Genomic DNA, 16,418 nt, shown 5'->3' with positions numbered 1-16,418 from the left:
TTGTGTATTATCTCTAATTTACAAAACTCTACTCTTTGTACATCTGTCTGTGAGATTGATTTATTATCTTTACTGTGCTTAATTATCTTAGTAATTCACATTTTAGTAAAACATTTTCAATACTTTAGGCAGACCCTTAAGATTATATTTAATTACAGTTAAATCAAATGCTAAGAATGAAACCCAATTCTAGTTTAGAGTCATGCATTCCCTAATGGGTTTTGTCTACATTAATCAATATTTGTCATTCATTCATTTAACTTAAATTGTGTTAGAGAGGTGCCATTGTATATGTATATACATATAGCATTAGGTGTTAAAAATAGAACAATTATATCATTAATCAGAGTACATTTTTATGGGGTATGATCCAGTAAATTATTCATTATAAAATCAAGAAAAATTAAGAAGGACTCAAACTAGATAGGGACATCATAAGGTGTCAGGTATATTGCCTGGCATTTTCAGACTCAATCTGGTTTTTAATGAAGAAATTTTAAAAAAATGAGAAATGGGTCTTATATGGGGCCGGGATATAGAAGCAAATTAGTGCTCATTTATATAACTTTTCAAACCAAGAGATGAGACTCCAAAGAAAAAAAAAGGGGAAAGTGAAGTTATGACAGAATCTGTGTGATTTTTTGGTAAGATTTATTTATTTGAGAGACTGAGTGAGTGAGTGGGGGGAGGGGCAGAGGGAGAGAGAGAGAATCCCAAGCAGACTCCCCACTGAGTGCAGAGCCTGACCCAGGGCTTGATCTCAGGACCCTGAGATCATGATCTGATCTGAAATCAAGAGTTGGCCACTTAACTGATTCAGCCACCCAGGCACCCCAGGATCTATGGGATTCTTATTCATTGTCGGAGCCTGTAAAGGTTATTGCGTAATTCATCCCTAGAAAATAGATTTAATAATAGATCTAATAAAAGAGAAGCACGGTGTTGCAACTTCTGTAAACAATGTAATAATTTTCAAGTCCTATACCTTAAAATAACTTGAGAACATCTTTTCCCATACAAGGAGTGCCCTAACCAAAATTGTGAGCTAGGCAAAATATCATCTAGCAAGGCCTTGTAGATAGTAGGCACCAACTTCTCATTTTCTTGACACTTCCCCACACTCAACACCAAAACTAAGAAAAAAAAATCAAAATGCGAATTTCTTCTCAAGGAGTAGAATCCATGAACACAATCACAAGTAATAAATGACTTAAGTTTAAAGGGTTGTTCTTTATGAAGTATAAAAAAATGTCTGCAGCCAAAAGAATATATCACTGTAACATTTTCTATTAAAAAAAAAAAAAGAAGAACAAGTAGGAAGGAGATTTTAGCATAGGGATCCCCTCCCACTTCACCTCTGATCAAGACTAATTACCTTTTCGTTTGTTTGTTGTTTGGTAGGCGCCACGCCTAACACGGAATTGAACTCACAACCTTGAGATCAAGAGTGCGTGCTCTACCGACTGAGCCAGCCTGCTTTACTCACAGGGCATGCCACTTTTCTGACTCACTTTTCTTTAGAGGTGCATCCTTATTGCCATGGAAATAGTGTGGGTCCTGAAGTAGGACCAGGAGACCCAGACCAGAGACTCATCATACTTTCTATCATCCTATGTAGCTATGTAGCCTATTGCCCTTCTAAAGTGACTCGAATGTGTGCTTTTGAATAAGTTTAGATGTGCTTCCAATTTTCTGCAGATTCACTACTGAATGTCTCAGTGCCTTTAGCATCACTAGGGACACCCAAAGCTGGATTATGGCAGTCTCTTGGAGGTTGTGAAGAGATAAACAACAACCTCATACAAGGAAACATACACACATATGTACATATGTGTATGAAATGTGTATATGTTAAAATAACGTTTCCTGTGGGATAGTCTAACAAATACATCAATGGAATACTGTTCTTATATTCTTCAATATAACATTTAAAAATATCTTATATGGTAGCACTATAAATGCCAATTAACTTCAAAGGGCCAATTTATTTTTTACCATCATATTGAATTCAGTTTTTCCAAAAGGATCTCATTAATATCCATGTATAACCATGTCCAAAGGCAGTTGTAGAAGTTTTTAATCTTTCATGGGGAAATAATTAATTATGTGTAAAATGCTGCAATTCCTATAATCCTTGTTAAATTTTTTAAACAATTATGTAATTTTTCATATATTTATGTTTTGGGTCGCAATTTCATTCTAATGTCTTGAAGGTAAGGACCTGGTTTTACAGCTCCCTATCCTGCTGAACCTGGTATTTAAAAGGTACTCAAGAAATATTTGTAGAATGCACTTGTTTTGATCCCCACCTGAAATGAATCTTAAGGAATTATTAGAAAGACTATGTCAGAGAGAAAAATATAAATTGTGTATACTCTACCTAAGGATTCAATTTCATTATATCAAAAGATAAGTGGGTTAGGCCCAAATGGACAGCTATGATGATGTATCCATCCTAAGTTTGTCTATTTTTCTTCAGTGTAATAAAATCATCACATGTTCTAGCACTGCACTTTACAGTGTGGTTTCAGCCACAGATCTCCTTATCTTCACAGTACCTGCATGTAGCACATATATACACTCATCTGGTTCATTAACAACAACAACAACAAAAAAAAGCTGAAACACAGAATTCAAGGAATTGCACAACTCAATGAATTATCAAGTCAAAACTTGAACTTAAGTACTGTGGCCCTACTTCAGTATTTTTTTCTAAGTGACCATATTTTATACATAGGGATGATTCTCCATGGTAGAGAATTAACTATAATGACATCAAAGACACGACCACTAGACATCACTCTGTAATTTTCCCATAGTTATTTTTTTTAACTGTAAGATATTTTAACTTGTCCTATGCACTTATAGTAACCTGTGGTCATAGGAATCCACAGTGAAGATATTCTCAATACTAGAGTACGCGTGGAAGAACTGTCAGAGAAAGCTAGAAAAGTACCGATGTTGTTCAGAACGAACTCATTGATCTTAAATTGAAGACTAATGACTTCATCTGATATCACAAAGAATTAACCGGTCATTTGTGAACAACTTCTCTCCTCTGGAGACCATTCATTATTAAACCACAACAACACACAAACTAGAGAGAGGTGGCTTATTGTATGTCTAGATGATCAATTAAATCATTCTGCAAAATATTTTGGAGGGTTGTCTTGTACTAGTTAATATGTGTCTGGCACATGTTAACCAAGAAGGTTTTCAATCTAGTTGGAATGCTTAGAAAGAAAATAATAATCACTCTGTGCCAGGGCCTCAAGACTCTAAGGCTGGGATAATTTTTTTTAGAGTTTCACTACAAAATTAGACAGTGGAAGACATTGGCAGCTCTTTCTCCTAAGGGGAATTACAACATAAATCTACATACATATATCTACATCTATAAAGTATGCACTGCATATATATATATATTTTTCTTTCTTTTCTTTCTTTCTTTTTTTCCCCCCTCTCTTTTTACCTCCTGATGGTAGATGTCTAGGATTCTCTCCAAAGACAACTCTTCAAAGTACAGTTTGTCACACTCATCAAAGTCTGTGCTCACGGTCTCAGGGTTGCAATTCACCACCACTGTCTTCTTGCCAAGCTGACGCAGTGTGCGGATGCTGGAGACAGCACACCAATCAAATTCCACACTGCTGCCTGCAGAGAAGGTAAAATTGGGAAAGGGGTAAAAGAAACATGAAGTTACAACGCAAAGATCAGCAGAAAGATATTGCTAAGGCTAAGGAAGCTAATGCCCTTTCACTGCAATTTTTATGCAAACTCCAAAATGTAAATTTCAGATCCATTATGCACACTACAATAATAGTAGGAAAAATAGGGACTAATTAAACAACATTGACATGTTGGCTTGTTTTGTATGCTAAGTTCTGCAAGAGATAATCTCCATATTTGAAACATTCAAATTCAAAGTTAATGGAAGATCATTGTAATGATTTAAAAAACCCTCATTTATGGAAAAGAACTCAAAGTGAACATACTGACCTTAGTACACAAAAATAGTCAAGCTAGTGATCAGAATACTTGAGTTCTTGTTTTAGTTATTCCACTTACTCTGCTGTCTGAGGGCTAAACCCAATGATCCCTGAAGTGCCTTGGAGCTCTGACATATCTTGATTGATTGGAAAATCCTGTCCTTTCCAAGCATATCCTTTGAAGTTTGGCAAGGCCACCCCATGCAGAGTGAGTGACCTTCTAAAAAGTAATTTGAAGTACAATAATGGCCTAAATACCTCAAAATATCACCTCTACTGGGATGCCACAGAACTGAAAGTCCTGGGATTTGTACTAATCCTTTGCATTAGGATTTTGTCTCCTAAAAATTCTTATCAGAACAATAATTATCCAAATATAGTAGCATGTTAATTTTCGCTATCAATTAAGTATATACTTGATTATCAGCCTAGCTAGTCTTCCCTGCGTCCTAAGGTAACGCAGAATTGTTACATAAATTAGGTAAAATTTGAATAGAAAGAAAGAAAGGTCTACAGAAGAGAACGATAAGTCCTGGTGAAGGTGTTCAGGCCATTTAGCCTAGCCGTAAGATAACTAAAGGGGTAAAGATATAAACACTTTCGACTTGCTTCAAGATTTGACCAAAGACTGCTGAAGCTGCATATCCTGAAGCATTTGGTTCATTGTAAAACCTAAACTAAACTATGTTTAAAGTAACAGAGTAAGACCACATACATTTTAAGTTATGTATTTCATCATTTCCATACTAGAATAACTTGTGAGACTAAGTGTTAAATATACTTGTTGAGAGATATCATTGTCTATTTAAATATATACTTTATAACTGTAAATTATGATTATTAATCGTTATTAAATATCTCATTTTAAGTGACTGGGTGAGGTGTAACAATTTCTGTTGAGAACATTTTAATTAAATTATATAATGCTCTGTCTATGCACCAATGACAAAAGCTCTTTGCAGTCAATATCAACAGAAGTGATATATTCACAGATCTCATCTACAAATGTAATTTCTGGTTGATATATGAAGTTCTTGAGCAAATACAGATCTTTGCGTAAAACTGTGCCAGATGAGAAAAGGTCAACGTGTAATTCATTCCCCAACCTTAGTGAGAGGTTCAATTTAGTTCATGAGGATAAAAACATAAAAGGGGGACACGGTGAAACAGGGGAAGGTATTATAGTTGAGACTTGCATCTGAGTCCCACTTCTACCATTTAATCGCCATATCAGCATGGGCTTTACCTATCTGAACTTCAGTTTCTTAATTTGCAAAATATTTATTATAACAGCATCTGTTTTACATGGTTCTTAGGATAATAGAATGAACATGTATGGAAAGTATTATATAAACTATAAAGTCTTAGGTAAATATAAGTTATCACTTTACCAATGTGATATGGACCACAGCCCAACACCATCATTCCATGCTCATCAAAATTGATATCATGCTCCTGAGGAGAAAAAAAAAAGACACAGAAATTATTGTGTGTTATTCTTCAATCTAATTAAACTCTTTGTCCTGTTACTGAGTCTGTCTTTCTTATACTTCCTCTTATTGACATGTATCCTCTTCTAGTCTCTGGGAACTCGTAAGCATAACGTATAAGCTCTACTTATTCACAAAAAATAAGTTCAATATTTTTTAACTAAATAGCCATGAGAACACACCATAATTGTATGTTCATGTTACCCTTATTATACTTTTACTTGTTTGATTTCACCATCTTAAGGCAGTTCTGAAAAGACTGAGTACGGAAACACATTATTACATCTGACCCACATGGTATCATTTTTAATACCAAGATTATTAGATAAGCAAAAACACAAAAATTATATTCCCCCATGTGGACCATTTACTAAATCTAGAGCTTTCTGCATACAGCAATTTGGCAGTTCCTACCTGACCATTGTAGGTAACATAGAGGTAGTTTGTTACTGATGGGTATTCTGCAGCCAGTGTATCGATCTGCAAGAGAAAATAAATAAATAAATAAACAAATAAATAAATAAATAAATAGGGATTTTATTCCCTTTGTTGTATTTTTTTCAAGAATAAAAAAAATTGTGCTGCATTCATATTCCTTTAATGCCTCGTACTATCAGATACAGACAATAAAAGGTAGACACAATTCAATTCCTTTCTAATTCTGAAAATGAGATTGGGTGGAAGAACAATGATATAATCTAGTTATCATTTGAGCAATAAGTAACAATATATACCCCAGAGCATCACTGATTGATTACAGCAGTACTTCTCATGTACATAGCAAAATGGTCATAGTCAACTGGTTACCAGGAAGATTTACCCAGACAGCTGTCTAAAGCAGCTCAAATCAGAACAAAATGGCCTATATGTAAGAATGTCTTTGGTTTGCAAATTAATGCATAGGATTTAAGTTACCTATGGCACTGAGCAATGGGATGACACAAATACCTTAAAGCATGGGGAAGAGGGAAAGGGGACAAGGTCTCATTGAACATATTTGGAAAAAGTAAATCAATTCAGTTCTCAAAGGCCAGGAGCTCAGCTTAGTGAGCAAGAATTCAGGGCCAGCAGGGCAGGCTAGTGTAAGGCAGGTGAGAAGGAAGAAAGATAATTGCTGAATAGAATATATTCAGCATCAAGCTTGAGACCAAAGGGTATGCATGTGCCCCCTGAGCACATGGAGAAAAGTCAATGATTTTAAAGGACAAAAACCAGCTGTTGGTACTTTAAGCCAAAGCATCCCTCTACTAAAGTCCAAAAAAAAAAAAAAAAAAAAAACCACAATTGTACACCTATGAAAGTTCTTGTGTGATTGTCATGAATACTAGATGAGCTCATTATGCCCAGCCCTATCACAATGAATACTAAATGAACCATAATGATGGGGCACTTAAAATAAAGTATTGCCCTGTAAAAAGTTAGTGCCAAAAGCGATAACTATTCTTTTTAAGAGGTCAGCCACCATGCTAGGGTATTTCAAATCCTTCTATTACACTAAGGATTTATCTTATCACAGATATATTTGCACATGGGTCAAAAAGTAAAGGAGAGGTCATTTGATTTTTTTTTTCATTTAGGCAAAGAAAACCATGTACTCACTCTTACCTTTATGTCCCAGTGCCCCTTCAACCTTTCCCTTTTAAGCTTTAATCAATCCTGTCCTAAATAAAATTGGTGGCATCATGGGCATCGATTAGACAAGTAGAATCACTTTTGAATTGCAGCGCTCTTTCTATTAGCAATGGCTCTATGAATTGGTGCCTATGTTTCCCCCTTCAAGGAGAGGGAAACTCCTTTACCTGTTTAACCCAAGGGTGGATGTTTTTCTTTAGCCTCAGCTCCCTTGTCTGGGCCTCAGTCAGCCCAAGGCATTTTGAAATCTGCTTGTCTGAGAACCCAATCTCCTTTGCCTTTCTCAGGGTTTCTTCTGTAATGTGCTCACTAGGATTTAATGAAAAAAAGAGATTCAAATTTAGAACAGACACAATAAGGACCAGTGAACTGTTCAATTTCAAAAACACGAAAGACTCCTTATTTTCCATCTTCAACATGTTTAGATCTCCTATCTTTTAAAAATGCACAAATAAATAGCCCACTAAATCTTCTAGCCTCTAGGAAATCTTTCAGTATTTTCAATGCTGACCTTTTCAAACACGTGGTTTCCTACTTTCACACCCCCAGCACCTTCGTCTCTTCTTATTTCCTGAAAAATAGCTTGTACCTTTACTGTCTTAATGGATTTCCTCTTTCAAAATAATCATGGGCCTTCCTCTTACTAAATCTAGGAAGATTTTCTCAAGTTTCTTCTCCTCAACCTGTTAACATATGACCTGCGTGATGTTTCATTCTTCAAAGATATCTTCCTCTGGCTCTGATAAGTTGCTTCTCACCCTACTTTTTAATTCACAAAAATTATTTACTGGTGTTTTTTTCCCCCCAAGGTTCTTTCTTTTGTTACCAGATTTGAGACTAAAGGTCTGGCTACTTTCTCTCTCCCTCTAAATTTAACCACTGTCATTGGCTCAAGCAGCATAAGTAGTCAATAATTCCCAAATCTGTAGCTCCTTTTCTAATGTCTGACCTATGCTCCAGGTCTTTAAGTATAGGATCTTCAGGAATCACTTTCAATTGGGAATCTTAACATTGCATCAGACTGGTTATACTCTTCATAAACTGCCTCTATTTACTAATATCACATATCTGTCTATGTTGACAAGATAGTTCTCTATGCTTATTTCCCACCCTTAGTGTAGACTGTATTTGTGTTGTTTCTCTCACCTGTAATGCCTTTGACATTCTTATTAGCTACCCAACTGCTCTCCAACTCCCAAGCACTCTTTGTTTTTTTTTTAAGATTTATTCATTCATTTATTTATTTATTTGACAGAGAGAGACCGTCAGCGAGAGAGGGAACACAAGCAGGTGCAGTGGAAGAGGAAGAAGCAGGCTCCTAGCAGTGGAGCCTGATGTGGGGCTCAATCCCAGAACGCCAGGATCACGCCCTGAGCCGAAGGCAGACGCTTAACGACTGCGCCCCCCAGGCGCCCCCCCAACCACTCTTTATAGGTCATCAAGAGCCAAGTTTCATTCATGATTTCTCAGTCTGCCCTCACCCACAGATCTTCCTGGGCTCTTCACTGACTCATTTGCTTGGAGCCAGGAGCATAGTTGGAACCATACGGCTTAGCATGTCAACATTGCCAATATTTTTAATGTTTCCTAGCTTTTATTTACCAGTCTTACTTTTTTCCTGCTAGATTCATGTTCCATGATGACAAAGAATACATTTGGCTCATTTACTAGATCATTCCCAAAGATTAGCAGGATAGTCCACAGACAACATTCAATAAATATTTATTAAATGAGTAAGGGAAACTGGACTTTGAAAGCTTTTATAGAAAAGACAAAGTTATTGAAATCAGCTTGTAACTAGAATTCAAAATGTACAAAAAAATAATTTGTAAAGAGCCAAGGCACAGAAGAATAAAATACTTCTGTAAAAGTATATCTAACTAAGTAGCTATGGGCCAGCTATTTCAAGCAATAGTCAATACAATAAAATTCAATTATAACAGTCTGATAGTCAATACAATGAAATTAAAATATAACGTATGTTCTCAGTAGATCTAATAATAAATAAAACATTTTCATTGAAATTCTACTAATAGAATGTAGTTGAATTAAATCTATTGCATTTTGTTCATTCTATTCTTCAATCTTCTTTAATTAATTCATATTCTGAGTTTAGAGAAGAGAGAATCAAGCTGGTATATTTAATAGCTATTTCTCTGGCTTTTGGATATCAGTATTAGTTTGGACTTTTACAGCTATGTCTCTTCCTAGTCAATTTGCTTTTTCTATGGCACTTAAATTTCCTTCTGTCTCTCAAGTGAATTCATTATTTCTTCCCAGTAAATTTGATGTCACTTTTTTCTATTCTTATTTTGATTTTTTAATCTTCCCAAATATTTGATAAACAGTCTCCCAGAGCAACACATCTTCCTGTCAAATTCTTGAACATAATCTGATTATTAAGTATAATTAGTCATTTGCGGTGTGTGCCACGTACCATGCTTCATGCTCTAGAACTATTCGGTCCAATATGGTAGCAACTAGCCACATGGAACTATTTAAATTACAAATGTTGATTAACTTAAAAATTTTTAAATTAAATTTTAGATTCACAATTGCACTAGCCACGTTTCATATGTGGCCAGTGCCTACTGTTATTGTATTAGATGGTGTGGATTACAGAACATTTTATCATCACAGAAACTTCTACATAGGCAGTGTTGCTCATGAAGTTACAAAACAATATTTGAGACGATGCCATGATAGAGAGCGATTCAAAACATTTTATGGAGAGATAAGCTATGTGGTACAATGTGAGGTCAGAAAAAAGAGATAACAATGTGAGTGGATGTAGTGGAGAAATACTATGGCAGTAGAGGGATGAGAACAGAGCCATAAAGAAAGTTCAACTTCATATGGATGAAGGAGTTGACAGATGTTCTATAGGCAAGGGCAACTGCATCTGCAATAATTTGAGATGGCGATGGGCATGGCAGGTGTAGCAAACATACTGAGGATTTGTAGTGAGTAGGAAATTATGAATGGTGAAGGTGGGGCAACATTCACTGTCATTCTTACACCAGTGCTTTAACACTTAGTGAACATGTGCTGTGTCTCAGGCTCTGTGCTACCTATTTTATTTTATTTTTTGAAATTATTTATTTAAATTCAATTTAGTTAGCATAGAGTAGATTATTAGTATCTGGGGTAGAATTTAGTGAGTGATTCATCAGTTGCACATAACACCCAGTGCTCATTACATCAAGTGCCCTCCTTAATGCCCATCACCCAGTTACCCCATCCCCCCACCTACATCCCCTCCAGCAACCCTCAGTTTGTTCCCTATAGTTAAGAGTCTCTCAAGGAATGGCTGCTGAGCTCCTGATAGCTTTTGAAACACCCAAGTTTCTGCTGTTTACCTTTAGTCTTGCAAAAAAGAAAAAAATTGAGGCAAAAGCAGAAGAATTTGTTTGTTGCTATTTGTTTCAGAAACGTATATTTTCATTTTCCTTGCCAAGATTATGTTCCTAAATCAATTGCTCATTTGTTTATATGCAAGTGTGCATTCAGCTTCAGAGTGGAAGTACTTGATAAATAAGCCATTTTTCTAAATTAGAACTGTGCATGATGTCCTTTTTAAATAAATATATTTAATTGTGAGTTTTATGAAAGATAAATCATATTAATGTTTACTTGCATGGTGAAAGGCTACACATTTTCTCTGTGATCTGCAATTTTGTTAAAAACATAAGTATGAAGCTTGAGTTAGGTGGAGAAATACTGTACATATAACATTAAGCCAATTCTTACCCTTAGATTTTTCTAGCTGCTCGCTAGAACATTTTCCCATAATTGTGCGATAGCAGTAAAAGAAAAAAATAAAAATAGACAGATCTTCAGTAAGACATTTCTTTATTATTGTAATAACTATCTGAAGCAAAACCCATATTATGTTACTATATCAGCAGCCACACTAACTTAAATGCTTAAATCCTAACCTGAAGAGCAGCAATCCAGACACACTTAGGAAATATGCCTTGAAAAGAGCCACCACAGACTAGCAAAATGCAAGTTCAAGTCCAAAGATAACCAGAAGTAATATATTTATCTTGAGCTCTTTGGGTCATGTTTTTCTTTTTTTTTTTCCCTTGCCTTGAATGATTTATTTTATTTCTTCTTATAAAGAATATCAGTCAATTCTTCAAATGGTATTAAACAAACAAAAAAAGAAACCATTTAGATTCCTCACATTTCTATTAGGGATGAAATAAATTTGCATTTGTTTTGTCCACATTCAGCAGTGCAGTTTTTTCTATTGCTAAAATATGCATAATTCCTCTTATTATTTTCCACCAAGAATCCAACAGAGCATATAAAGACATCTCCAGCAAATATGCCAAGTCTTCCTCCTCCACCCACCAAGTAAAATTGGACTCTTACCAAAAAGCAAATAAAAAAAGAAAGAAAGAAAAAGAGTACTGATTGATAAAATTGGCCTCATGCATAAAAAAGTAAAATGAATTAATTCTGTGCTCAGCTCTAGTGGCAAAAAACAGCTATCTGTCACTAAGACTAACTCAATCATTACTGCTCCCCATAGCATCCCCACACCAGAGAGTTTCCATTATTTAAAGGGCATGCCTGAGAAGAGCAACAGTAACACAGAATAATGAATCACAAATGATAGAATTTCAGAATGGGGCTGAAAAACTACTTCTCCATAGGCACCCCCTCAATTCATACCAGGTGAGATTTCCAAAACAGATGTTATCAAGCCAGACTTGCCTAGTGCATGCTAACAAGCTGATTCCCAGAATATTTTCTTGGTGAGCCCAACACTGCTTTTTAACTTTTGCTCAATCTTAAAATAGCTAGATCAATAGCATGATATGACATTTTTAAACATCTTGAAAATTAGGGTGTATTAAATTGGAATGGCATATGAATAGAATCATGTTCATCTATTTTAATTTGAATGCAAATATTGGGTAGGTATGTTCATATGAAGTTCAAAGTGATGTATCTTCTATAGTATTTTATTTATAATCTCTCTTGTTATTAATTTCTACTCTTCAGCCATGTTCAAGAAACATTTCTGTCCTCCTCACTGACAAAATACATGTTGATTCTGACCCAGCACGGCAGTTACAAAGACATGGATAAATTAGATCCCTTCCCACATTCAGTGCTACCCTAATTCTGTGGGGTACCCCGAACTCCAAGACAGGAAACAGGTTGCCTCTCTCTATATTTCCCTCATTCACTCTCTCTGCTGCTTTTGCATAACACAAAGCTGGCCAGCATGTCATTACAGAGGCAAGAAAATTGACTTTATTCCCTACTTGTTCTGATACAAAATTTTATTTTGAGTCCCACTGTAATAAAATAAAAGAAGAAGACAGTTTGAAGACACGATTCATTAGCTTTGGGCCAGTGATTTAGATAAGGTTAAACCTCTTCAGAGTCAAATGCAAGATGAATAATCTTAAGTGAACATAAAGCTCATTTAACAACGTAGAGATTCAGATACATGCTCCTCATCTTTATCTGCCCACATTGGGCTGTCCTCCACTTTGTCTGCTAAAAAGAACTTCCATCAGAGGGAGACTTTTTTTTTTTTTTTTTTTTAAGAAATCAAGTTAGATGAAAGCTTATTTTAGGGACAGGGCTATAATATTTCTATTTTTCCAAAGGAAAATAAAAACCTTAATTTGGAACAAACTCAAAATAGAATAATTACTAAAAGAAATATAAATGCTGAATTTGTAATTCGAAACTGCCTTTTGAAGCCTCAATAGGGAATACTCCATTTATATTATATTGTAAATCAGGGAAGCATTATAGCAAGCAAGAATGTGATCAGCTGAATGGAGCATATTGCACAAAAGCACACAGTTTTAAAATATGTACAATAAAGTATCCTTCTGTTATTTGGTATGTATGTGTGTGTACTAGTATGTTTGTGTTGATCCTCACTGCGTCCTTGAAAACATGCCATATATGTAATTTTTCTCTCCCCTCCCAGCTTTCCTTGCCTTCAGAGTTCAAGGGCAAACTCTGCAAAGGTTACACTTCCATCATTGCATAAAAGAATCTAAACAATAACACAAAGAAACACCAAATAGCTGTGATGCTGGCCTTTTCATAATCTTCAGTTCCTCTCTACTTAGCAGCACAAATTGACAGTTCTGAAATTTTTGGAGGGGGAAACACACCTTAAAAACAGACAATCAGACTTTTACACACTCTGCCATAATCTTTTAGCAGTTAGACAGCATGGCTCAGCTTCTACAGCGGGAAGTCTCTTGTGTGTTCTCTGGTTTTATAAACAATACAAGCCTTTCTGCTGTCTCTCTCCGACTTCCAATGTAGATTTTGTTGTTGTTGTTGTTGTTGTTTAAAATTCTACCCTGTCATCTCCGAAACTTCCTCCACTCACACTTAGTCTTCAATAATAAATGATAAAAGGAAATGGAATAAATTCCCCTTAATGAGGAAATTTTCACCTGGCATAGAGGAGCTGGGGAAATCTATTAACTGACTGGAGGAACGCCTGCAGCATCGCAATTACCAGGGGAGCCAGCACACTTCACACAGTCCTCTCTTCCACTTGACTGGCTTTTATCTGATCCACCAACTCACAAGTAATACTAAACAAATTTCCCTCCAGATTGCACAAGCTCTAATGTGAAAATGAGCACTCCACTTGGCCTACAATTATGGGATGGGCTTGCGATTTTATTATCATCTTCTTTTTAAAAATCCCCGAAAAGGCAGAAGCTGAGAAAAACACGACGGCCTGATGCTGAGTAATGACACCTGCTTTAATAAGGACGGAGAACCAAGTAAGATATGTGTTCTCTGCCCCGAGACCCCCCATCAGCCTCTCCCCTAACTTTTGCCTGGTTTCATGGATTCTTTTTGGCATTCCACAGGTTCAAGACCATGTCTCAATCCCAATAATGTAATCAGGGGAGAAGTTATTTGTCTTCTCATCTTTTCTTTCAAGGAGACAGGTCGTTACCTCTTTCCTTAAGAGAAATGCAAAAGACGTTTTTCAAAAGCAGCAGTCGTGTTTAGAAAAGCAAAGCATGAAACCTAGGCCATTGGGTAAATACTGCTACTTTCTCTTAATTTTTCAAAGCACAATGCTTTGTTACCATGCAGCGGTGAGGTCTTTGGAGGAATTAAAGAACACCTTGATCTTTACCTCTCATCCACAGGACAAACAATGCCCAATGATCCAATGTTCATGTGAAAGCACACCAGCATGAAAATTATCTATTAGGATCTAGGTCCACTTGGCACTATTGCAATGCTACAGTATTACAAGTGTTGATTTTCGTGGGATGAGACACTTAAAACCATATTTCACCTTAAAGGCTACTAAAAACAACAGAATCAAACAAAGGAGGAAGGCTTATGAGCAATTGATAACATAGATATTTTTAAGTAGGCAGTTTTTAATTTATGAATCTTAACACTCATTTTTTTACCAATCTTTAGTGATCCCAATAATCCAGAATTATTGTGGTATTACTTTGGATCTGGTAAGAACACTTATATAATACTGATTATAATATCATGATTATATTCTATGAATACCAAGTAATAATCGTGGAGAAAATGACCCAACATAGTTTAAGTTAATTATAACTTTTGAACCATAATAAATCACATTTTACATATCAGTGATTCCTAGTTGAAAATGCTGTGAAACTCTCTTTCTCTGCCATGGGTTTGGTAATGATGAAAAACAAACAGAAAGCACCCTATCACAGTAGTAAGTCATGTCTATTAGTATATAAGGAAGTGTTCTGTTACGTTCAAAAAAGCATGTTTTTACTAATCAAACAGCTTTCACCTGATCAGATCGAACTACAGGGCAAAGTACAAACCATAGAATATTGCTTGTTACTTCTGATTAATAAATTTACTTATAATTTTAAATCTGTTCAATAAATCCTTTCCCCCAAATTAAGATGTATTTAGTTAGCAAAATCCTGGCTTTTCCCATAAATATAGGTTTCTTATATGTCCAGAATTTAAATCCAAAAAATAAATGCTGTATAAGACCTCAGTAGGAAACTGAGATTAAATGAGCATTCTTTGAAGTTTTAAAATCTGTTATTTCACAAATAAATTTATTTGGAAGTCCTATATTTTACAACCTCTCCATTATCTTTGTTTAAAGAAAGTCATGTTTCCACAGAGTAGTTTTCCACCTATCAGATGTGTTGTTTCAAGCAACAAATGTAAGATTTTCAGTATATAACTTTCTTTGACTTCTAGAAACTACTACTTAGAATCTTATTAAAATAAATTACTTAACTGAAGCCTATCTACCAATAACCACTGCATAGATCTTTTTTCTTGCTAAATGTAACATACATAGGAATAATTGTTGACCAATTTTTTTAGTTCTTGAATGAGCAAATGCAAGCCCTTTCTAGAAAGGAGGTAAAATGGAAAGTCATTTCTAGGAGGATATGGAAAAATTCTAGTTTTAAAATCCTGATGACATATCACACTAGATCTATGTTAATTTGAGAACTACTACCTACATGGAAATCAAAAATCTTTATCCCTGAGTGTTTTTCAGAAGAAGACATAAAAATAAACATTAACACCCAGGAAGTAAATTCTCATTTACTTCATGCTAATGACTATATACTCAAGAGCAATTTAAGTAGCTCTCCCTTCAAGCTGCCTAGAGCAAAGGATGGTCAATTAAATCAGTCCATCAGCTAAAGAGTAGGTGGTAGGGTAGGGTTTGAGGCCATATGTGCAATATCACCATGCCCATGTTAATTCTGAGGTGATGGCCGTTACATATTATCATAATGTGTAATTGGCAAAGAGTGCCTAACTGCCTATTGCAACCGTAAGTAAATATCACTGGCCAAATCTAGAGTCAGGCTCCAACTCTACTGAGAAAAAAATTTGATCAATCAGATGAAATGATAAACATGAGTAGTGTTTGGCACAATGCCAAGCAGGTGAATAAGTGCTTCACAAATGTAGACGCCAGGGGATGAGGAAGAAGGGGAAGAGCAGGCACAAGAGACCAGAAAGAGGAAGAGAAGGAGGAGAGAAGCAGGAAGAGCAGTTTATCAGAATAAAACTGGTAAGTCATCTAAATCTGGCCCTAGCACCTCAGCCTTTCTCAGACTTCTCCCCTCCTCTGCAACATTCCTGTAGCTATCCCTTGACATAATGAGGGCCAACACACCCTATACTCCCTGCAAGTCACAACTGATCTTCTGGATAGCATGTGCACCCAAGCATTTTCTACACTGTCCTAAAATATAGGACTTTCCACTACCCTACACTCTTCAGGACAGAAATCATGCTTTTCAACTCCAAG

The 16,418-nt window shown here is 35.7% G+C and overlaps 1 protein-coding gene across 2 annotated transcripts in view; it reads right to left on the bottom strand.

Annotated features, from left to right (window-relative positions):
• CPS1 (carbamoyl-phosphate synthase 1) overlaps positions 1-16,418 on the bottom strand; it is a 120,800-nt gene that overhangs the window by 33,321 nt on the left and 71,061 nt on the right. For both annotated transcript variants that reach the window (XM_026492031.4, XM_057304518.1), the window contains exons 22-25: positions 7,279-7,420; positions 5,894-5,959; positions 5,381-5,444; positions 3,473-3,654 (exon numbers count right to left, since the gene is read on the bottom strand). In XM_026492031.4, coding sequence (XP_026347816.1) covers positions 3,473-3,654; positions 5,381-5,444; positions 5,894-5,959; positions 7,279-7,420 — 454 coding nt within the window. The remainder of the gene's footprint in view (positions 1-3,472; positions 3,655-5,380; positions 5,445-5,893; positions 5,960-7,278; positions 7,421-16,418) is intronic.

This window comes from Ursus arctos, unplaced genomic scaffold, assembly GCF_023065955.2.
Source record: "Ursus arctos isolate Adak ecotype North America unplaced genomic scaffold, UrsArc2.0 scaffold_1, whole genome shotgun sequence".
Lineage (NCBI taxonomy): Eukaryota > Metazoa > Chordata > Mammalia > Carnivora > Ursidae > Ursus > Ursus arctos.
Note: the sequence above shows the minus strand (reverse complement) of the source record. Positions and strands in the feature narration are given on the sequence as shown.